Source organism: Herpailurus yagouaroundi, unplaced genomic scaffold (genome assembly GCF_014898765.1).
Source record: "Herpailurus yagouaroundi ecotype Mexico unplaced genomic scaffold, PumYag 139, whole genome shotgun sequence".
Taxonomy (NCBI): Eukaryota; Metazoa; Chordata; class Mammalia; order Carnivora; family Felidae; genus Herpailurus; species Herpailurus yagouaroundi.
Genome location: NW_024412394.1, coordinates 5,356,406 through 5,377,975, shown reverse-complemented (window position 1 = coordinate 5,377,975; position 21,570 = coordinate 5,356,406). Strand labels below are relative to the sequence as shown.

At 38.4% G+C, this 21,570-nt stretch overlaps 1 protein-coding gene across 4 annotated transcripts in view; it reads left to right on the top strand.

Moving 5' to 3' along the window:
- Nucleotides 1-21,570, top strand: part of BTBD9 (BTB domain containing 9) — a 417,923-nt gene that overhangs the window by 32,751 nt on the left and 363,602 nt on the right. For 2 of the 4 annotated variants that reach the window (XM_040473392.1, XM_040473395.1), the window contains exons 2-6: nucleotides 4,475-4,620; nucleotides 5,866-6,077; nucleotides 9,637-10,000; nucleotides 11,320-11,584; nucleotides 20,087-20,306. In XM_040473392.1, the coding sequence (XP_040329326.1) occupies nucleotides 4,585-4,620; nucleotides 5,866-6,077; nucleotides 9,637-10,000; nucleotides 11,320-11,584; nucleotides 20,087-20,306 (1,097 nt within the window). In that variant the 5' untranslated portion in view covers nucleotides 4,475-4,584. The remainder of the gene's footprint in view (nucleotides 1-4,474; nucleotides 4,621-5,865; nucleotides 6,078-9,636; nucleotides 10,001-11,319; nucleotides 11,585-20,086; nucleotides 20,307-21,570) is intronic. The other 2 variants (XM_040473393.1, XM_040473394.1) reach the window with 1 other exon arrangement.

Below are 21,570 nucleotides of genomic sequence, written 5' to 3'. Positions count from 1 at the left end.
TTTCTCATCCACTAAGCTGGGCCCCCACTGTTTTTTTTTCCAGAATACACACACACACACACACACACACACACACACACACACACACCAAATTTCATATTTATTCTTCCAGATGAACTCCTTTATCCCAACTTAATTTAAAAACTCTGTTGTGATTGTGATCAGGATTACTTTTAATTCCTGTATTAATTAGAACTGTGTTTCTCAACCTGAAACACCTCTTGATAAATATAAAATTCTTACTTCTCAGTGTCAACTTTTTTGTCTGTGCCCATTTACCAAATTATTGTTATTTAACTGTGTTATCCCTACCAAGAATGTTTTCTTGAATTTTGAGGTTTCAAAACATTTTGTGTTCACAATTTAAAGTACAATAGAATTTTTCATATGGTGATTTAGGGGTGATAGATCTCTTTAAACATTGAATCTTTCTATGTCCAAACAATGTATGTCTCTTCATTTATTTCTCCTAAATTCTTTTATAGACTTTGATAATTTACTTATTCTATGAATTTATTCCCAAGTATTGGATGGGTTTGCAATTATAAATTGCAAGTCTTTTTCTTTATATTTTCTGGCTGGTGGTTTTGGTGTGGAAGGATGCTATATATTTTCATATAATAATTTTTTGAGATTACTTTAGTGAACCTCCTTTATTTTCTTTCAGTTGATTTTATTTTTTTCAGTTGATTCCTCCTTTATTTTTTTTCAGTTGATTCTCATGGATTTTTCTTTTTTTTTAATTTGATTATTTATTTCAAAAGGAGAGATGATTTCAGAAAAAATATTTTTAAAAAACTATGTTGATGCACTCTCTGGTTCTTTAACATAGAAGCACAAAGTGCACAGAGGAGAGAGAATCCTTAGAACTATGTCTATAGTAAGAACATGTTAGGACAGATCTTAAAATTATGTTACAATTCGAAGATTGTTTCTTACCTCTTTCTTTTTTTTTTTCAATATATGAAGTTTATTGTCAAATTGGTTTCCATACAACACCCAGTGCTCATCCCAAAAGGTGCCCTCCTCAATACCCATCATCCACCCTCCCCTCCCTGCCACCCCCCATCAACCCTCAGTTTGTTCTCAGTTTTTAAGAGTCTCTAATGCTTTGGCTCTCTTCCACTCTAACCTCTTTTTTTTTTTTTCCCCCCTTCCCCTCCCCCATGGGTTTCTGTTAAGTTTCTCAGGATCCACATAAGAGTGAAACCATATGGTATCTGTCTTTCTCTGTATGGCTTATTTCACTTAGCATAACACTCTCCAGTTCCATCTCATGGATTTTTCATATGGGGAATCAGATTATCTGCAAATAGTGATTATTTTGCCCCTTTGTTTTCTAATCCATTTAACTTTCACTTGGTTCGATTAATTAATTGCATTGTCTTTTGTTTCTGAAAAATGTTAATAGTGATAAGAGTAGACATCCTTGTCTTATTTCTGATCTTTCTAGGAATGGTTCTAGTGTTTTATTATTAATTAGATGCTTATATCCGTTACGGTTAAACTATGTGTATATATCAAGTTAAGGAAGTGTTAGTATCCTAATAAAAGGAAATATACTTTTATTCCTATTCAATTAGAACTTTTAAAAATAAATTTAGTAGTGATTGTTTAAAAATATTTTAGCTTTTATTGAGCTAATTATATGATGATTTTTTTTTCACTTTGGCCTTTTAATTTGAGGACTTATTTTTCTTAATATTCGTCTGTCATTCTTGGAATTGACTTACTCTGTCATGAATTGTTCTGCTTAATTCTGTTTTCTATGTTTTACATAGGATTTTTGTTATTTATGATGGTTTTTGAGTTTGTAGATATGGTCGCATCTTCCTGTCAGGGTTAAATTGGCTTCGTAAGAAGCAGCAGAAAACTACTTCTTCCCATGTGTAGGAATTATTTAAATAACACTGGAATTATCTGATGCTTGAAATTTTGAAGAAAGCTGTCCCTAAAACTATTTGGATCTGGCATAATGGGAGGTCCAGGATCAAGAATACATTTGGGCAGGTAAGGTAGGCTATTTTCTTGGTATTCCTCTCTCCAGGCCAAATCTAAGATTCAAGAAGTACATCAGATAGGCTTTTAAATTCCTTGTTTTCATTGCTTTTGCTAACATCATTAGATCCTCTCATTGTTTCTGGAACTATATAGAAGATGGCTAACATAGAAGGACTGAACTGCAAGGTTGGCCCTTGTCTGGCATCTAGATGGAAACTTAGATTTTAAAAGTGTTCCTGCCACCAGCTGATAAGAGTGGCTCACTCTAAGCAGTTTGTACAAACATTATGGTCTGTATTGAACTCTAGTCCTTCTGGGAGTCTGGAATTTGGATACATGCTGGGCAGGGGCTTACTGTTGAAACAGCCCCCATGATAAATCCCCAGGGCATCGGGGCGCCTGGGTGGCGCAGTCGGTTAAGCGTCCGACTTCAGCCAGGTCACGATCTCGCGTTCCGTGAGTTCGAGCCCCGCGTCAGGCTCTGGGCTGATGGCTCAGAGCCTGGAGCCTGTTTCCGATTCTGTGTCTCCCTCTCTCTCTGCCCCTCCCCCGTTCATGCTCTGTCTCTCTCTGTCCCAAAAATAAATAAACGTTGAAAAAATAAAAAAATAAAAAAATAAATCCCCAGGGCATCAAGCCTCTAACAAGCTTCCTGGTTGGCAGCATTTAACGTGCTGTCACAACTTGTTGCTGGGGGCATTAAGCATGTCCCATGTAATTCCACTGGGAGAGGACCCTTGGCAGATTATGTCTTGTTCTCAAACTTTGTCCCATATGCTTTTTCAAAACCTTTGCTAATTTTGCTTTGTATTCTTTGGCTGTAATAAATCACAGTCATGAGTTACAATCAAATACTGAGTCACAGAGTTGATTTCATATGTCAGGCCAAGACACTGATATTAAAAGGCGGTAGCAGAGTTATAAAATATAACTTTAAAAAAAGCCTATAACCATGTCATTACAGGTGTGGAAACAGTCTAATTGAAGTTAGAAAATTTGTCAAAGATCACATATGTCGATAGTGGCAGAATAAGGTTTAAAGCTTAAGAAACAAGTCAAGAAACAGTCTTGCTCCATTAACTTTAACATTTTCCCCATTTTATTTATCAAATTAAAATCAGCAGTTTAAAAAATTAACTTTATTGGTGTATGTTTCTAAAACAGGCCTTTTAAAATGCAGGTGGGTGGGCCCAAACTATTACTTTGTAAATAATCTAGGGCATTGGGCAAAAATATTTTCAAATATTTTTTGTTTATAAGCTGTGGCATTGGTAATTTTGTTAGAATCATTTGCCTCTTTGCAGTAAGATTCAAAACGGAATCAAACCCTCAATGAACTTTCTCAGCATAAATTTTGTTTGTATATTTGTGCATCAGAGTAAGCTATGTGACCATACGACAACAGAGTCTAAATCAGTGGCTTCTTTTCAGCCTGCTCATTAAAATCAACTTCTGGAAAGTGATTCCACATTCCAGACCAATTGAATCAGAATTTCTGATGGGTAGGGTTCAAGCATCTCTCCGCACCCCCCCCCCCCGCCCCCGCCTCCCTTTTTTAAAACTCCTCATGTGATTCCAGTGTGCGTAAGCTCATTGACAATCTCTGGTCTAATTAAATTATTTCTACATGGCTAATAAAAATTGTATTTATTCCGTAGTAAGTGGATAGTCAGAAAAGCATAATTAAACCATAAATTTAGCAAAATGAAATTGTATGTATTAGAAGTACAGATCTGGAGAACCTATTAAGATATTTATAAATGTAATGTTAATGTTTATTATGTATCAGTTGAAGAATTAAAAATTTATCTTTGTGCTAGTTAACCAAAAATCAGTCATTTCTCATTAATAGTCACTTAGTCTCACTTATGACCTAGATAAAATTTTAAGAGAATATTATACCAGAGAATATAGTCACTGGTATATGCATAGCATTTGTTCAGGCAGAGAAAGTCTGTTTTGTTTAGAGCCACGCACCATCCCTGAAATTTGGGATAGTGATGTGAGAATTCATGTTGAAGAGGAGTGAGATTTTGAAGTCAGCTCCCAGTAGATTCCACAATTTCATGGCTAACACAGAAAATAACCATGTTATTTTGAACATTGATTGGGTAACCCAGCCAGAAATCAAAAACTAGAAAACAGTCTGATCCTTTGTCTAGAGTACAATCTTTGATCATATGTTAGAGCACGGTTTGGCGAACTATAGTCTTGAGAGTTCTATCTGTCCCTTTTCTGTAAATAATTTTATTGGAACATAGCCGTGCACATTCATTACTTACTGTCTATGGCTGTTTTTGGCTTCAGTGATCTGTACAGACACCGTATAGCTTGCAAAGCCTAAAATATTTACTATTTGACCCTTTGCAGAAAGTTTGCCAACTCCTCTATTAGACTGTTGTATCTTGCATTAAACAATCGAATCATGCATTATTTGCTGACGCTCAAGCTGAATTTGGTCTTTCATACACAGGTGACTGGAGATGATTCAGTTTTTAAGGCTTTCAAATGGAGATTGCAGTTGAAGAAGAGGAATTTGCCTTGGCAACTAGGGAACTATGCTGTTAGACCTCTGATGCTGCTATGATAAGGGGCCAGGAACTTGTCCACTTACCTGGGGCCGGTGTCTCCTTGCCTCACTCATCCTCCATGTCCTTCTGTGTCGCTGTCCTTGCTGGTGCTCTGTCTGCTGGGGGTGAACATGGAGTAGCAAGTAACTGGGGAACCTGGTCTGTGAGGATCTTTCACTGCAGTATCTGGGGATTGAGGCCATTTTTTGTACACCTTGCTAATAATGGATCTAGATACGGAAGTTTAAAGATTGGAGTGGCTTAAGCTTTAATCCTGGTCCAAGTGGAGAGTTCAAGAAGGTGTGGACGTGTAGTGAAGAAGGCACATTCCCCTAGTCTCTGGTGCATTAGAAGGGTAGCAATAGAGGCTGAGCTGTCAGCCACATCTCCACCTTGGGCACCTGAATGCCAGTGAATGCTCTTACTCACTTGCTGGGTAACTTACCCTTAAAAACATTGTACCTGCAAATATTGGAGAGATTGGAGAATATAAACACTTTTAGCTTTCAAAGAACATAACTCCCCTTTCAAACAGGTAAATCTATTAATGATGTTTCAGCCCTTTGATTTTCAGTTACATCTGTAGAAAAGCATTGTATGCAAAAGCAAGGAAGTGCTTATAAATGAGATTAAATGTAATGATGTTTTGGTAAGCAATCTTACCATCAGAGCTGCAAGTTTATACTAGAAATTACAGTCTTGAGAAAAATATTGGGGTTATTTTTTTTTTTGAGGGAGGGTTAAGATTTCATTAATGTCAGGTTATTTTTTATAAAATATTTAAGATATTTTCAGACCAAAATCCCTAATCCCTGAAATTATTTGAAATCTGATGACTTAGTTAATTCTGTTTGTGATTTAGGTCTAGATATATGCCTGGATGACTTTTCACTGGGTATAGTTAGTGATATCCAACCTCATTGAATAGATCTATGCTATAAAGAGGAGTTCTTCTGGTTGTTGATTTTCCTTTCCTGAGGTTCTGATAAATAAGGGGCCTGTATTTGGGCATAGTTTTCTAGAATATGATGGCTCCAAGTTCTTTTGTATTGGAAGACCTGGCATTTTTGTTTTCCTAGTGTGATAAGACATTGAAGGGAATGGAATTAATGGAGTCAGGCTCAATTACTTCCCAGAATAAATTAGTTGATAAAGATACCAGTAATGATAAAATCTCTCTCATGTGAATTTTTTTAAAGTACTTTAAATTCTTGCTTAGCTATGTTTGTGGTATGTGATTTTCTAAGTATACTTCCTCTCCCCCACTAATTCTTATCCCTCCTTTATATAACAGATCAGCGAATATCACCTGTTCTACAAGATGAGTAACAGTCACCCTCTTCGCCCCTTTACTGCTGTGGGCGAAATTGATCATGTGCACATTTTGTCTGAACATATTGGTGCCTTGCTGATAGGGGAAGAATATGGCGATGTCACATTTGTTGTGGAAAAGAAACGCTTTCCTGCCCACAGGGTAATTTTGGCAGCGAGGTGCCAATATTTTCGGTAAGTGTATATTACTTTTTGAAGATTCAAGTTACTTGTGGAAAACACTGGTATTTTCTACTCTATGACAAATATGTAACAAAGCATAACAATAAATTCTAGCAGTCTTTCAATTCAGCATCTATAAGAATTCCATCTTTGTAGACATTTTGTTACTTTTTAATCACCTTTTCCTTCAGAAACCATCTGAGAATTAGCGGGATAGAAGGCTTTCCAGGCTAGACAGTCTCACACCAACCATTTTTCAAGGTCTTGAGAATATTTCTCAGGCTGAATCTTTGTTGCCCTCACCTGCTTCTCACAGTTGAACTTCAGCTGATTTATTGATTTATTGGCAGATAGGCTTCTTGTTGTGTGGGTAGACTGACCTCTGGACTTGCTAGTAAATATGTATACCTCTTAGTTTCAGACCACTGAGACTCAGGTAACCCAACAGATCTATCTCTAAGATACGCATTTGGCAATCCCATTAGATTAAAGGGAATTCATTTATTGAAAGGAAGTTTCATGTTACATTAGAATTAAAACTAAGCAAAATATTTATGGACTAATGTAAAAAAATCCTCCTTGGGGTGCCTGAGTGTCTCATTCGGTTAGGTGTCCGACTTCAGTTTAGGTCATGATCTCATGGTTTGTGAATTTGAGCCCCACATTGGGCTCTGTGCTGACAGTTCAGAGTCTGGAGCCTGCTTCATATTCTGTGTCTCCCTCTCTCTGCCCCTCCCCTGTTTGCACAAGTTCTCTCTCTCTCTCCTTCTCTCTCTCTCTCTCTCTCTCTCTCAAAAATAAATAAACATTAAAAATTTTTTTTTTAAAATCCTCCTTATACATAACTGTTGTCTGTTACTCAGACCTTTAGCTTCCAGGCTTAAGATTGTTAAGCTAAGCTCTAATGACTCTACATTTTACCTAATAATTGTTAAATGGGAATCACCCCTGAATTATAGACTGAGTGATAATTTATCCTTGATAAATCCTTGGAGTCCATGGAGTCCGTATCCATAAAATCATGGATTTACCTAGGAAACTTGATATCTAAAAATTAAGATGCCAAAGGCTTAGAGAAAATTTCAGTTACCTTCTAGTGAAAACTGTAGTCTGATTTTTACAATTAGAGTTAAGTAAGTCAACAAAACAGTATCTAGAGTCACACACACACACTGTTGTGAAGTGAGTCTCTTGGAAATATTTACCATTTATCTAGAACGTGTTTAGTACATTTTAAACATTTTTAGAGCATTCCATTTTGTACATATAAAATGCCACTGTCGATAAAGCCAGGAGCTTCGAAAAGAGAGCTCACACTGTCCTACTCCCCCTGCTGGTGGTCAGCTCAACCCTGACTGCTGGCCTTGGTCTAGTCATTATTCGTTACCAGCCTCTGTCCTCTGCACACTTTTCCTTTGTGTTTCTGTCCCTTTTCTTACTTTTAGTCCACTCATTACTATTAAAGTGTTTGAGAGACCATTCCTTATTAGGTCAGAACTTTTCAGCCTTATGTTTTATATTTGTTAATATTATATGCCTCTCTTCTTTCAAAAATGATTTGAGACAACTGTGTGTGGGTACCTTTAAATGTTCAGGATATTCTTAAAAGAAACTCACATACTTTTAGAAATTTGAAGATCATTTTGAATGAATGGAAATGTACTCCCCTCGCTTACTGAACTTGTTCTTGGTGTCTCTTTGTGGATATTAAACATTTATAATCTATGATGGCTCACTAGGCTGAACTCAGAGTCATTACCAAAGCTGTCTTAGATTCTCATTGCAGACACTGTTCATATGCAAAGGAAATTTAGGAGAGGCCCTAGTGTTGTCATAAAGCCTATCAATTTCCACATAAGGACAAACTAACTGTACAAGAGGGGATTTTTCACAAGTTGGGGGTTCATATTTATTGTTCTAAGGGAGCCCCATGAAAACCACTTTTAAAGTATTGAGAATTTAGGTAAATACCATGGATCACTCTGCAGGGGGAGTAAGTCTTGGTGAGCCTTCCCTAGGAAAGTATTCTTTAATCTAGTAATTTTAAGGTCATGGTGGGGTGCTCTCTGGATTATTGAAAACCTTTAAGAGTGTTTTTAGGCAGAGTATATAACTGGGTGAAGAAGTATGCTCAGAATATTTGTGAATCTTTGCCTGGATGGTTTCAGCTGTTGCCCTGAGGCAAGCCAGAATGCCAAGGCCTGGGGAGGGTGGAAGTTCCAGCAGGTATTGGAGGGAACCCTTGAAATGCTAGTCCTGCTCTGAGAATGTTAGGAGCAGGGGGAGTCTCTTTTCCCCCCCTTATTGTCTTGTTTTCACTTTTACACATTTCCTTTCTCACTTGTACTGTCCTTTTCTGCACTCCTCCCTGGTCCTCCTCTGGCTGCCCTTTCTTTCCTGATGGATTAGAGGTTTAACTGGCTCATATTATTCCTCCTGTAGTAATAGAAGTAGAAATTCAAATTCGTTGCCTGACTGGATTGTCTGGTTTTCATTTTTTAGATGAGCAGATAAGCAATAATATGGGGATTTTTTTTAATCTGAAAAATACTGAAAAGACAGGAGGAAAAAAAAAGTTAAATCACCCATAATCCCATCTCCAGTTTCATTTTTAATTTATAAAGTAACAAATGGAAGTCCTTCCCTACCAGCCATCTAATCCCATTCCCCAGAGACAACCTCTGTTAATAGTGTAAGATGAATTTCCCCTGATTTTTCTCAATATAAATAGACATATCCACATTACCTATGTGCATACACGTATAATTATGTGGTATATGCTTTTTTCCATGCAACCCATGTGGGTCTACAACTTGACTTATCTACCGTATCCTGGACATCTTCCAAGACTGTATATATTGATCTTCTTTATCTCTGTAATAGCTGTATAGAATGCATATATCCATTTTTTTAAGTGCATTTCTGTTGATGGACATTTAAAATTTTTTTTCAACATTTTCATTGTTTCAGTATACATTCTTAAGATGTATCTTTGCTTTGCTGTATTATTTCTCTAGAATTGAGTCCTAACAGATTACTTAAATTACTTTCTCCAAAAGGGCACCTATTTATAGGCTCAAAGCAGTGCATGAGAGAACTTGTTTTTCTATTGCTTTTGCAGCACTGAATAGTTAACAGGATTTTTAATTTCTGCCAGTCTGACAGGGGAGAATGGCACCTGAGTGTCTGTAATTGTTTTTATCTGACTATATCTTTTCCTACAGATTTTTATTTTTTAAACATCCTTATCTATCTTTAATATGTTTATACGGATTTTGCTGTTCCTTTCAAAAGAGTACTTTCATCTTTCTGTTTAATGAATGTTTATTACATATTTGAGGTCTCAAGATAATTTCATTAGTCCAATTGTTTATGGAATTAATCCAAAATAGTTTATATAAATAATTTCTCTTCCTTTAGAGAAATAAAGTGATTACTATGCATTTCTTCACCTGAATCTTTGTGTCACTAAACAAATTTACGTTTGCATAATGCTGCTAACCATCGTTTCATGATATTGTGGCAAATCTTATTGGAGGTTTTCCTTACGCATTTCTTCTCTCATGTGCAGAGCGTTACTGTATGGTGGGATGCGAGAATCTCAGCCTGAAGCAGAAATCCCTCTTCAAGACACCACTGCAGAAGCATTCACAATGCTGCTAAAATACATCTACACCGGGCGGGCAACGCTGACAGATGAGAAGGAGGAGGTGTTGCTGGACTTTCTGAGCCTAGCTCATAAATATGGATTTCCAGAGCTGGAGGACTCTACCTCTGAGTATCTCTGCACCATACTTAACATTCAGAATGTCTGCATGACTTTTGATGTTGCCAGCCTCTACTCACTTCCCAAGTTAACTTGCATGTGCTGCTTGTTTATGGACAGAAATGCTCAGGAGGTGCTCTCAAGTGAAGGCTTCCTCTCCCTTTCTAAGGTGTGTCATCATCTGCAAGAACTTCACAGGCATGCCCTGTACAATTTAGATCTGTGCTGTAAGAGTAGAGCAATAGACTGAGATTAAAAAAAGTAAAAATCATCGGTCTAGAAGAGGTCATCTGTCTAGCCACCTGCCTCTGGCTACTGAGACTCTGTGTAGATCATATAAAAGAGAGGCAAATTGCTTTTGGTTTCTTTTTTAAGATTCTTCTGGTAGGTTCTATGTGTAAAAGAGACTGTGCTACAGAGCGGTAGCATCAGTGTGATGATAGTCAAATAGGTTCCTTTGTGGTGTTGCATACTATGTTTTGGTTTTGTATTTTTCCAACAGAAGAGTGCAACTAATAATTCCATATTATGGGAGGGAAAATTCATAAAAGAGATCTGATGTATCATTGGGTGTCTTTAAGTCACTGCTGTTTTGTTTTGTTTTGTTTTGCTGGCTGAAAAAAATAGTCACACTATTTTGCTCAAAATCATTCTCTGAACTCTGGTGGTTGTCTCTCCTTTCCTTTTTTGTGTTCGTCCTAGAACCTGAATATTTCACATGAAAAAACCTATTTGAAAAGCTGTGTATTTTGGCTTGAGTGTAAACTATGATTTTTATTATCCTACTTACTTTTTAGAGGCAAGGGTCTTCAAGGGTCACACCAAGGTTACTGGAGGTCAGTCTAGAAATCTGAGAACCAAAAATATGGGAGTGCAGTAATGCCGTGGAGCAAAAGATTTCGAATTTTAAATTCCAGCTATATCTTACTGACTTAAAAAAATTTTTAACTTTTTTTTTTTTTTTTTTGAGAGACAGAGAGAGACAGCATGTGAACAGGGGAAGGGCAGAGAGAAAGAGGGAGACACAGAATCCAAAGTAGGCTCCAGGCTCTGAGCTGTCAGCACAGAGCCCAATGTGGAGCTCAAACCCACGAATGCGAGATCATGACCTGAGCCGAAGTCGGACTCTCAACCGACTGAGCCACCCAGGCACCGCTGACTGATTTCTAAATGTAAACTCTCCTGAAGAACCTGCATGGAATGACAGCTCCCCATGCTGCCATTTTTCTTCTTGTTTTATTGAAGATAGGTGCACAGAGGATGTGTTGGAAAAACTAGACATTTGGTGTAGTGGTTAAAGATGCCCATGGCTATTCATGGAGCCCTTATGGGCAAGAGAGTATATGGCACTAAGGTTAAAGAAAGAAGATGGTCAAAGAGAGTTGCTGAGATATAAGTGATACCTGCAGTTCTGTAACATTTTGCTGATTGATCATACACATGGTTGAGCTCCTTGATAACTGGAATTTTTTGCTTTGTCCTTTTCAGACAGCACTTTTAAACATCGTATTAAGAGATTCATTTGCAGCTCCCGAAAAAGATATCTTCCTAGCCTTGTTAAATTGGTGTAAGCACAATTCAAAGGAGAATCATGCTGAAATCATGCAGGCTGTGCGTTTGCCTCTGATGAGCCTCACTGAACTTCTGAATGTTGTGAGGCCTTCAGGACTGTTGTCTCCTGATGCCATTCTGGATGCTATTAAAGTTCGATCTGAGAGCCGGGATATGGACCTCAATTACAGAGGCATGCTCAGTGAGTACCTGCTTATCCTGCGTTCCTTAGGAAGTTTTCTCCCTCGTCTGATAGTTTCAGCTACAAAACGAGCCACAAAACTCTAGTTGCAGGTATATGTGGTGTGTGGGTCTAAGAACATACAGCTCTGTTTCCTGTTGTTCTCCTCTTAATTCCTCCAGAGACTGGTGAGCCTTTGCAGACCCCAAAGTAGTGATTTCTTGCCATTTCTGGATGGATTTCTTTAGCTGTTCCCTAAAATGTCAGAAATAGACACTTTTCCAAACAGCTTCTCATGCTAAGACCTTTCATGCCTTCCTTCATCACATCAGCACTGAGTATGTGCTACACGCTTACTATTTTAGGTCCTGTGAACATGGATATTCTAAATAATAATAGTAGCTAACACTTGTGTTACATTTCCAACACTTATGTGATTTTTCTTATAAATAAATATAATAGTGGTTAACACAAGGTGCTTATATATATCAGTAATAGTTCTACATGATCATTTTTTTAAATGTTTATTTTTGAGAGAGAGAGAGAGAGAGACAAGTGCAAGTGGAGGCGGGGCAGAGAGAGAGGGAGACACAGAATCCAAAGCAGGCTCCAGGCTCGGAGCTGTTAGCACAGAACTTGAGATGGGACTCAAACTCATGAATCGCGAGATAAAACGATCTGAGCTGAAGTCAGACACTCACCCTACTGAGCCACCCAGGCGCCTCTCTACATGATCATTTAATTCTCAAAACAACCCTTTGAAGTAGCTACCATTATTGGCTCCATTTCACAAATGAGGAAACTGAAGCACAGAGAGGTTAAATAATTTGCTTAAGGTCACACAGAAAGATACAGAGCTGAGAGTCAAACCTGCTAGGTAGGCTGTGTAATTAACCACTACGCTGTGTGTGTAAATGCAAAATAGTCTCTGCATTTGAGCCTTTTTAATTTCCTTGTGGAAATAAGATCTACTCCCATGAAAAGTTCAGTACAACAGTGTTTAAGACGAGCACATGCTGTGAACTTCTAAAGGGAACCTAGGTTCAGAAGGGTTGAGGGAGATTTCATGGAGATTATGAAGCCTGAGATGAATCCTAACATTTGATGCGAGGGGTATTGGGGCAGAGTGTATTCACAGGGGAGGACTGGTTATGACTGAGAGCCGAGGTGGGACATTTCAAGGACCGTCATCAGGAGAGCTCAGCTAGAGGTAGAAGGCTTGCATTGATAAACAACACAGGCTGTAATGGTCAGCTCAGGCAAAATCATAGAAGTCTTTCAAAGTAGCTTGGGATCTGGCTTATACACAACCAGAAGGTAATTTTCAAGAGGAAGAGAGACATGAGTATGGTGGTGGTCTTGAAAGATTGATCCATGATGTAATACTTGTTGATTTGAAATAGTGAAAAACGATTCAGGGAGACCAGCTGGGTAGGTGTCTGACTTGTGTAAGGTTGATAAACTAGAGTGGTAGTAGGGAAGATGGAAATTTTATATTCTAAAAAATCAGATCTTGGTGATTTAAGGGATTTAAATCTGAGGATTAAGTTTGGGAGGAAGTTAACCATATTTTATCAAATCTAAGAAACCAGAAGTTTTGAGGTCCCATTGTGTTATGTACCACTAAGAAAGGAAACAGTATTGCCAGTTAAACCATGACATACCATCATGTCTGTGTCTCAACTTCAGAAATGTTAAAATTTGAAAAACTCTGTCTTAGAATTGATGAAATGTGGTAGTTCTCCAAAGATGCTGAGCTTGTTTTTAGACTTACTGAGTTTGAGGGTTTCTGGAACATCTTAGTACTCTGAGTTCTGTCTCATGTTAGTCATTTCCTTGAATGATCTTTTCCTTGACCATGTTTCAGACATTTTCTTGAAAACTGACTGATCTTAAATAGGTGTCCTTAGTTTGGACTTCTCTCCTGACCCATCAGATTTAGATTCCTTTTCATTGGGCACAGAAGAAAAAGCACTGGCTTTGGAGCCAGACAAGTTTGACCTCAAATCCGGAATGAGTCACTTACTAGTTGTGTGACCTGGTATTAAGTTACGTAAGGAATTTTACCTTCAGTTTTAACATTTCCTTATATTGTTATGAGAATTAATTGAAATAACGTGTCCAGGGGTGCCTGGGTGGCTCATTCGGTTAAGCAATTGGACACTTGATTTTGGCTCGGGTCATGAATCTTGCAGTTGTGAGATGGAGTCCCATGTTAGGCTCTACTCTTGGTGCGCAGCCTGCTTGGGATTCTCTCTCTCCCTCTCTCTCTCTGCCCCTCCCCTGCTTGCATACTGTCTGTCCCTCTCAATCAATCAATCAATCAATCAATAAACATTAAAAAAAAAAAGAAACAATGCGTGCAAATAACATCTGTAAGCTCAATCAAGGAAATGATTGTTTATATTATCATTATTTGTATTCTTCCTCATCTTAATGTGTCTCTGTAGGAATTATCACACTGGTCACATTGTTTTAAAATTTTTTGTTTGTCTTTGGTCCTCGAAGGCAGAGATGATTTTTGTACGGCCTGTTAATCTTTGTACCCTTTAACATACTCTATAGCATATAGGAGACATTTGGTGCATGAACTCAAGGAGAAATGTCTAATAGCAGTGCAAGCATATTACTGGAGTTTAGGAAGCAATCAGAACTGGTGAAGAAAGAGTTGAAACCTGGGCTAGAGTGTAGAGAAAGAAGTAAAGATCAAAGTCTGAGACTTGGAGAAGAGCTTTAGCCAAGGGGCTAAAGGTAGAGAAGGAAGAATTAAGTAGGAAGAAAACGGGGTAGGGTTACAGAAGCCGACAGAGGAGAGAACTTTTATATGGAGAGGGTGGTCACAGGTGTCCAGTGATGCTGAGATATAAGAAGAACGAGAATTGAGAGAAAACCTTGGGGTATAAATTGTGGTGGGTTGCTGAGTAGTCTGGGCAGAAGCTTGACTAAACGGGGGGAATTAGGCCATAGGTTTGAAAAAACAGTAAGTACCATGTGTTGACTGTCCAGTGTGTAAATTAAGTGAAAGGCAGTCGAGAAATAGTTTGGTAGCCAGAGGGAATAGGTCGAGGAAGGTCCGGGTGGAGATTGGAGGTGCTAGAGAGTGGTCCTAGTTGAGGGTCAGCCTTGGATTAAAGTGTGGGAGGGTGGACGGGGGAGAGATAACAAGATAAGTAATATACTTTTAGACTTTCTAAATTCTCATTGTCAGATCCTCTTGTATAAGTTTCTTTTTTCCCCTTCTTGCCCTGGCTTTGGTTTGAGGTGTTGGGAAGACCCTATAACTGGATTTGCTGTTAGGATAGGTTTGGTACATTTTTGTGGGAGGGAGATGCTTTGGACATTTCACATAGTTAATGGTAGCTTAGAATTGACCAACTGATAAGTATAGGTATTAGACATGGGTTATAATAAACCCATGAAATAACCATGAAAGGGACTACTCAGTTCTGGAATGATATATTTACTGTACTTAAACTACTCATAAGTATTAAATTCTTCATTCTGGAATAATTCAGTGGGGTCTCAAGGAAGAGATTATATAGATGTTTGGGAATCTTTTATCTAATTTGTGAACTTGAGAAATGAATAAATAGCAGGCTGTTTTTCACACTTTTTAACTATATGGATAGCAAAATCAATACTATCAATACTAAGGATGCATATCACTTTCCTATCAGATACTAAAAATATAGGTTATTTTCTAGGTAAATGTTATCCAAACATATTGTTTTATCACATTTCTTCACTGTTAGGAAAAAAGGGTCTAAAATTTGAGAACTGTTCCTGGGATGTTCTGGAACAATAGTTCTGCTTATTTTGAAACTATTGACCAAATTTGTTTGTGTCATTGTTTTCCCAGGGTATAGTTTCTGTGTCTTTGGGGACTTTTCATGAACTGTGGAGAGGTTCTGTTCTGGACTAGGGGCAGCACAGATACTAATGGTCTTACTTTGAGTTTATTATATTAGTTTCTGGAAAGTTGTACACTTAAAGCTGTATATCCTGGGGATTTTAACCAAATTGCAGCAATTTTTTCCTCCTTAAAAAAAAGGGGGGTACCCAAAGGATGTTTTAAATTTACCATTGATGGTTAGTCTTCCTGAGAAGGTGGTTTTGACTAGTTTTATACATACAACTGGGGAAAAGGAATTAATTTTTAATGAAATTATTTTTTTCCCCCCTTAGGGTATTTGAACTACTAGCACTCAGACCATTGCTTTAATGCTTAGTTTTGTCTTATGGAGCCCTTTCTACCTTGAAAGTTAGTGCTTTTTCTGTTTGGGCTGAGTTGTACTTTGTATTGCATGTCTTAGGTTTTAGACTTTGAGAAAGAGTACAGTAATATATTGCTTCTTCATGTTTATAGCAGGGAGCTTATCACAACTTCCATTCTCAAAATTTCTTTATTGAGTAAAAGTCAATCTGTTAATCGGACTGCTAAGTTAAATTATTGGTTGATATGTAAATATGTGTGTGTGTTTAAATCTGTGTTGTAGGTACATGGTACCACGTAGCCCTTCTTATAGTTTCCAGTAACTCAGATGGAGAAAGCTTGCCCCTCTTGCTTTTCTTGCCTAGATTCCTACAAGACTGAGCTTCCTGAGGACTGTAATTATGCCTTTCACCCCTGTTTTCCAGCACCTAGCACAGTGCCCAAATCTAGACTTTTCACAGTAAATGAGTGACTGAATGGATCCATCCCTTGCTTCTAGACTAGATTTCAAAATGTCTCACCTGTCACATACAGGCTATAATAACAGCAGTGAACCTTTAATACTTTCACAACCCTTTGACTCCTCTTTTATTTATCTTCTATAGTTCGTAGTATCTTCATCTGTAAACTAGGGGGGTTCACAAAGAATCTCTCCTGAGTGTTCTTCTGTGGAGGCATTTCATGTCTGATATGCACTTGTCTGTATTAGATGGTGAGCTTCTGACTCCAGCACAGTCCAGCACACAGAAGGCAGCTTAGAAATTTTTTTTCTTTAAATAAATAGGATGAAGGTCCCATTCGGCTCTTAGAAGTTTTCATTCTGTGATCTTTATAAGTAACTTGCCTAAAGTTACTGAGTGAAATCAATGCCTGAGCCGGAACCAGTGCTGCTCTGACTCAGGAGGCTGGTGCTCTTCGGTAAAGTCTCCTGCCGGGGTTATTTTCTATCTCTGTTTTGTGTTTGGTGTGTTTGAGCACCAGTACTGTTAAATGTGGAAAGGAGGCCTGCAGAGAGTGGAGATAATGGGGCAAGTCAAGGGAAGACAAGAGTTGTCAAGAAGGGCACGTGTAGTGCCACACGTGTTGGAAGGGAGGAGCCACACATTTTTTCAGGGATGTCAGGTTGGGGAGTAGAAGATGATTGGGGCACAGACTTAGGTAAAGAGATTGCAGTGGGCAGAGAACCAAGTATGGCTCCAAATGACCCATCAGGGGTGGACAGCTATCTCAACCTAGATGTAATAGAAAGTTCAATAAAGGAGGAGTAAGAACATAACACAACTAAAGAAAAACACAAGATAATTAACCTAGAACCACTCAGATTTTGGCACTGTGTCGCTAGCAGCAGGTCCTACTCCATTTCTCCTTAGCTTTTCTTTCTAATACTTGGCTTGTTTCTGCCTACCTGTGGAACTTCAGCTTATTTTTTTTCTTCATGTTTGTACAGTGTATCAAAAATCACAAATGTTAAGAAAACTGTTGTTACCCGCTATGCGTTTAGTCTCTAACACCCTATATTTTTTGAGAGCTCTTTTCTCGACTGATAGATATTAGGCAGTAAGAATACATTTATGGTCACTTTTCTTCTTACCTTTAACTGTGGGTCTTGCGTGTGTGTGCAGGTGTGCGCACGTGCACATAGACACACACAAATACTTGGGGGTTGTGTTTTTATCCCGTGAGATACTCCGATTATGGTCACCATGAGAGGCTTGCCACTTGTGTAAGTGTTCTCCATTTTAAAGTGAAAGATACTTTCAGGGAATCTGTCAAGAACAGTTAGAAAAGTTCTCAAGCGCCCTTGAAATAAACTTCAGAAGAAGACTTTAGACTTGCAGTAGCACTTTCATTTCCATTTTAGACTTTTAGTTACAGTCACTTGAAACCCTTATGCCTAGTGTGTTGTTGTGAGCTTGATAAATTTTAGAGAAGAAGATGCTTGTGTTTAGAGAAAATCAAAGGGTGGCAGCCATTTCTAAGTCTGAAAGCTTGAGTTCCTCCCTTCTTGGCTTGGTCTTGACTGGTGGTGGCAGAACTGGTGGAGATGGTTCCAGTGGTCTGCGGCAACGGACTTCAGACCCCCCCATTTTACACTCAGCAGTAAGGGAGAAAATACCTCTTTTTACCCAGTGTTATGCATTATTAGCACTGAAAAGTGGAGATTGGAAGTTTTTGTTTGCTTGCTTTATGAAAAGCTTCATTTCTTGGTTGGAGGCATCAGGAGGGCAGGGCCCATCTCTGTCTTCCTTTCTGAGGCATTCCAGTGGTACCTGGTACAGATTGAGTTCTCGGTAAGGGTTTTTTGACTGTTTGAATGCTTTACACTTCCCATGATCCTGTAGCATATCTTATTTGTAGTATGATCTTTACAGTAATCCAGTGAGTGGGTTGGGCACAGCATTATTTGTAGATGAGAAAACCGATCCATACAGACTGACAGGCCTCACTCAGGGGGAGTGGGGAGTAGAGCCTGAGTCTTAGACGTAGGTTTTCTCACTTTAAATCCAACTTTCTTTTTTTTAAAAAACCGTACCAGGCTCTGTTTTCTTCCCTCTGAGTCTCAGGCGACCCTATAGGGAAGGGTTTGGAGAGAGGGGTAAACGTGTCTTCCCATCAGAAACCCTTACAAGGCAGGTGGCAGGCAGGGCTCCTGGAAGCAGACTACAAGAATGCATATATATGATTACCATGAACTAAGAGAACTCAGGAAATTCTAAACCTGTATCACTTCATCATGAAAAAGGTTGAGCCTGACTAGGTTTTGTTTTGTTTTGTTTTTTCTGAGTTGCCTTAGCCTTTTGCAAGTTAAGTAAACCTACCCAGTCCCCATTGTCAGCAGCATTTATTGTTATCTTCTGGAGCCACTCCCTTCACCTGGCTTCATTTGAAAAATGTTAAAAAAATTTTTTTTTATCTTTATTTATTTTTGAGAGAGAGAGAGAGATAGTGCAAGTGGGGGAGGAACTGAGAGAGAGAGGGAGACACAGAATCTGAAGCAGGCTCCAGGCTCCAAGCTGTCAGTGCAGAGTCCCATGCAGGGCTCGAACTCACGAACCACAAGATCATGACCTGAGCTGAGTCAGATGCCCAACTGACTGAGCCCCCTAGCTGCCCCAAAAAATGTTTTTAAAACTCACATTTTGGAAGAAATATGCAGTGATGAATTACTCCCTTTCACTAAGAGTCTAATTAAGCTCAAACTTTCCCCTATTCAAATCACATAGCTGAGATGTACTTGTACTGTGAGAATTCAGTATTTGTTTACAGTCTGTGAACTTACTTAGTTCTCTTATTATTGTCTGTTTTTTAGTATATGTTTCATAATAATAATGATCATGTTTTTTCTTAGAGAGCTTACTGTGTGCTTCACAAACATTATCTCATTTAATCCTTGCAACAAATAAACAAAAACATCTGGGTCTAGATATTGCCTTCTTGAGAAACTGAAGTTCTGAGAAGGTAACTTCCCCAGAGTCATTTGCCTCATTAAAGGTGTAGCCCCTATTTGAACTCTGACCTTGAAGCTCAGGCTCTCAACATCTGCTTTATGCTGCCTCCTGTCTTTCCACGGAGAGTGTCAGTCAGAATGCCAGCACCTAGAAAACACGCTCTAGCTCTGTGAAGCAGCCTTTGCATAGAGGACTTCAGAGTTCCAGGAACAAATGACACTTAATAAATCTAGTGTTGGAGAGGGGAGGGGGCTTAATTATAACCATAATAATGATTTTGATGACAGACCGAATTTCCGTTTTTAAAAATCTCAATTAAAGTAAAAATAGATCTTCTTTTAAACATACTGTTTATTAGCTAGATTAACTGATTCAGCATGTCTGTGTGTATGGTCCATGCCCAGTATCTCCGCTGTATTGGAACGTGTCTTCTTCTGTTGTCTTATCAGATATCTGACCTCTCTGCTTTGCTTTTATATGTCCAGATGGCGGGTACAGGTCATCTTATATGGCATTTTTGTCCTGTAGATAGTAAATTAAAGCTCCTAATAGAGTGAACTCTGCAGAGCTGGTTTGTTTGCCCTAGTACCTGTTTTTTTTCCTACTATTATCAGCTTCTTCCTTGTAGCACTAGTCTTAGGCACTTTGTGGCTATGCTGGCGTCATTAAATCTAAATGGTAGGTGGTATCTTAACCCTCGTAGACATTCCATGTCTTCTATCTCTGTAGACTTGTTTCTGCCACTTTTCATTAAATGCACATAATAGAATCAACTAGAATATTAGAATTTGTCCTTTTCCCTACAATATAGAATAATTTACTAAGTAACCATTAACCTTGCTTTCCTATTTTTAATTGCAGTACCAGAAGAAAATATTGCAACTATGAAGTATGGAGCCCAGGTTGTAAAAGGGGAGCTGAAGTCTGCCTTATTAGATGGTGATACTCAAAATTATGATTTGGATCATGGATTTTCTAGGCACCCAATTGATGATGACTGCCGTTCTGGCATTGAGATTAAACTAGGTCAGCCATCTATTATCAATCACATACGGATACTCCTGTGGGACCGAGATAGCCGGTGAGTGGTTAGCATGACTTGGACAGAAAACGACATTATATTTGATTGAATTGGCCTCATTTTGTGGTCATCTCCTTTGGTTTTACAGTTTGAGGCTTTATTTCCTTGGGATTGTTTTGCCATTTCTCCTAAAGTTTAGTTCTGGGAGAAGAGTGAAAGGCTATATTCCTTTTAAAAAAAACATTTTTTTGCTTTTTTTCTGTTTATAAAAGTAATGAATATGTGTTTATCATGGAAAACAGAAAATATAGAAAAGCACAAAGAAGAAAACAGAAATTGTTGGTAATCTTGCCAGCCATTAATAATCTTTGCATATATCTAGTATAGATGTAATTATCCAACTTTGTATATATTTAACTAGTTATACGCACACGTACATACACAAAACAGAAACCTGTAAAACTGTATAGTTTTATAAAATGAAGATTTGATGTCTGAAGGCTGACTTCACTTTGTAGTTGTGAACATTCTACTCTTTAGAAATACTCGTCTAAAATATTACTTTCAGTGGTTGGTATTTCACCACCTGGGTTACCATTACTTATTTACTTGATTCTTCACTTTTGGACATTATAACCTTTTAAATGCATTTTACCCTATGAATGAAGAAAATAAGTTCTCTTTTAGTATATGTATAAATAATCATCCTCAAAACAAAGGAAGTTTGTGAAAAAAATTTGATGGGCTCCAGCCTAGGGACCCCTCAGTTTGTAGTGGCTTCAAGATTCTGCCTTCCTTCTAGCACCTCTGACACTTTTCACCCACTGTCGTTTCTAGGGTTCAGCCATGATGCTCAGAAGTAGTAGAGCAGTATAGGTGACCAAGAACTGTCTTTCTCATCACTGCCCATCATTAACCTAAACCCTACATACCCAGAAATTGATACAGAGTCTCCTAGGCCCTACTCATGCCACTGAGCCTGGGTATGGAGGACTTGATAGTAATGGTGATGATACCTTGTAAATCTTGCACGTTAATTCATTTCTCTTAGCACCACTGGCCATCACTCTTTTAAGCCATTTGAACCAAAAATGAGGAAGTTTTATGAGGTAGGAGTCAGTGTTTCCCATAGGCATAGTTGTTCAAGGTCCCCAGGTTATCTTCATCTGTTTCTTTTTTATTAAGAATGTATTTCCTGGGGAATCTGGGTGGCTCAGTCAGTTAGGCCTCCGACTCCAGCTCAGGTCATGATCTCATGGTTCGTGAGTTCAGTCCCCTCATTGGGGTCTCTGCTGTCAGTGTGCAGCCTGCTTTGGATCCTCCG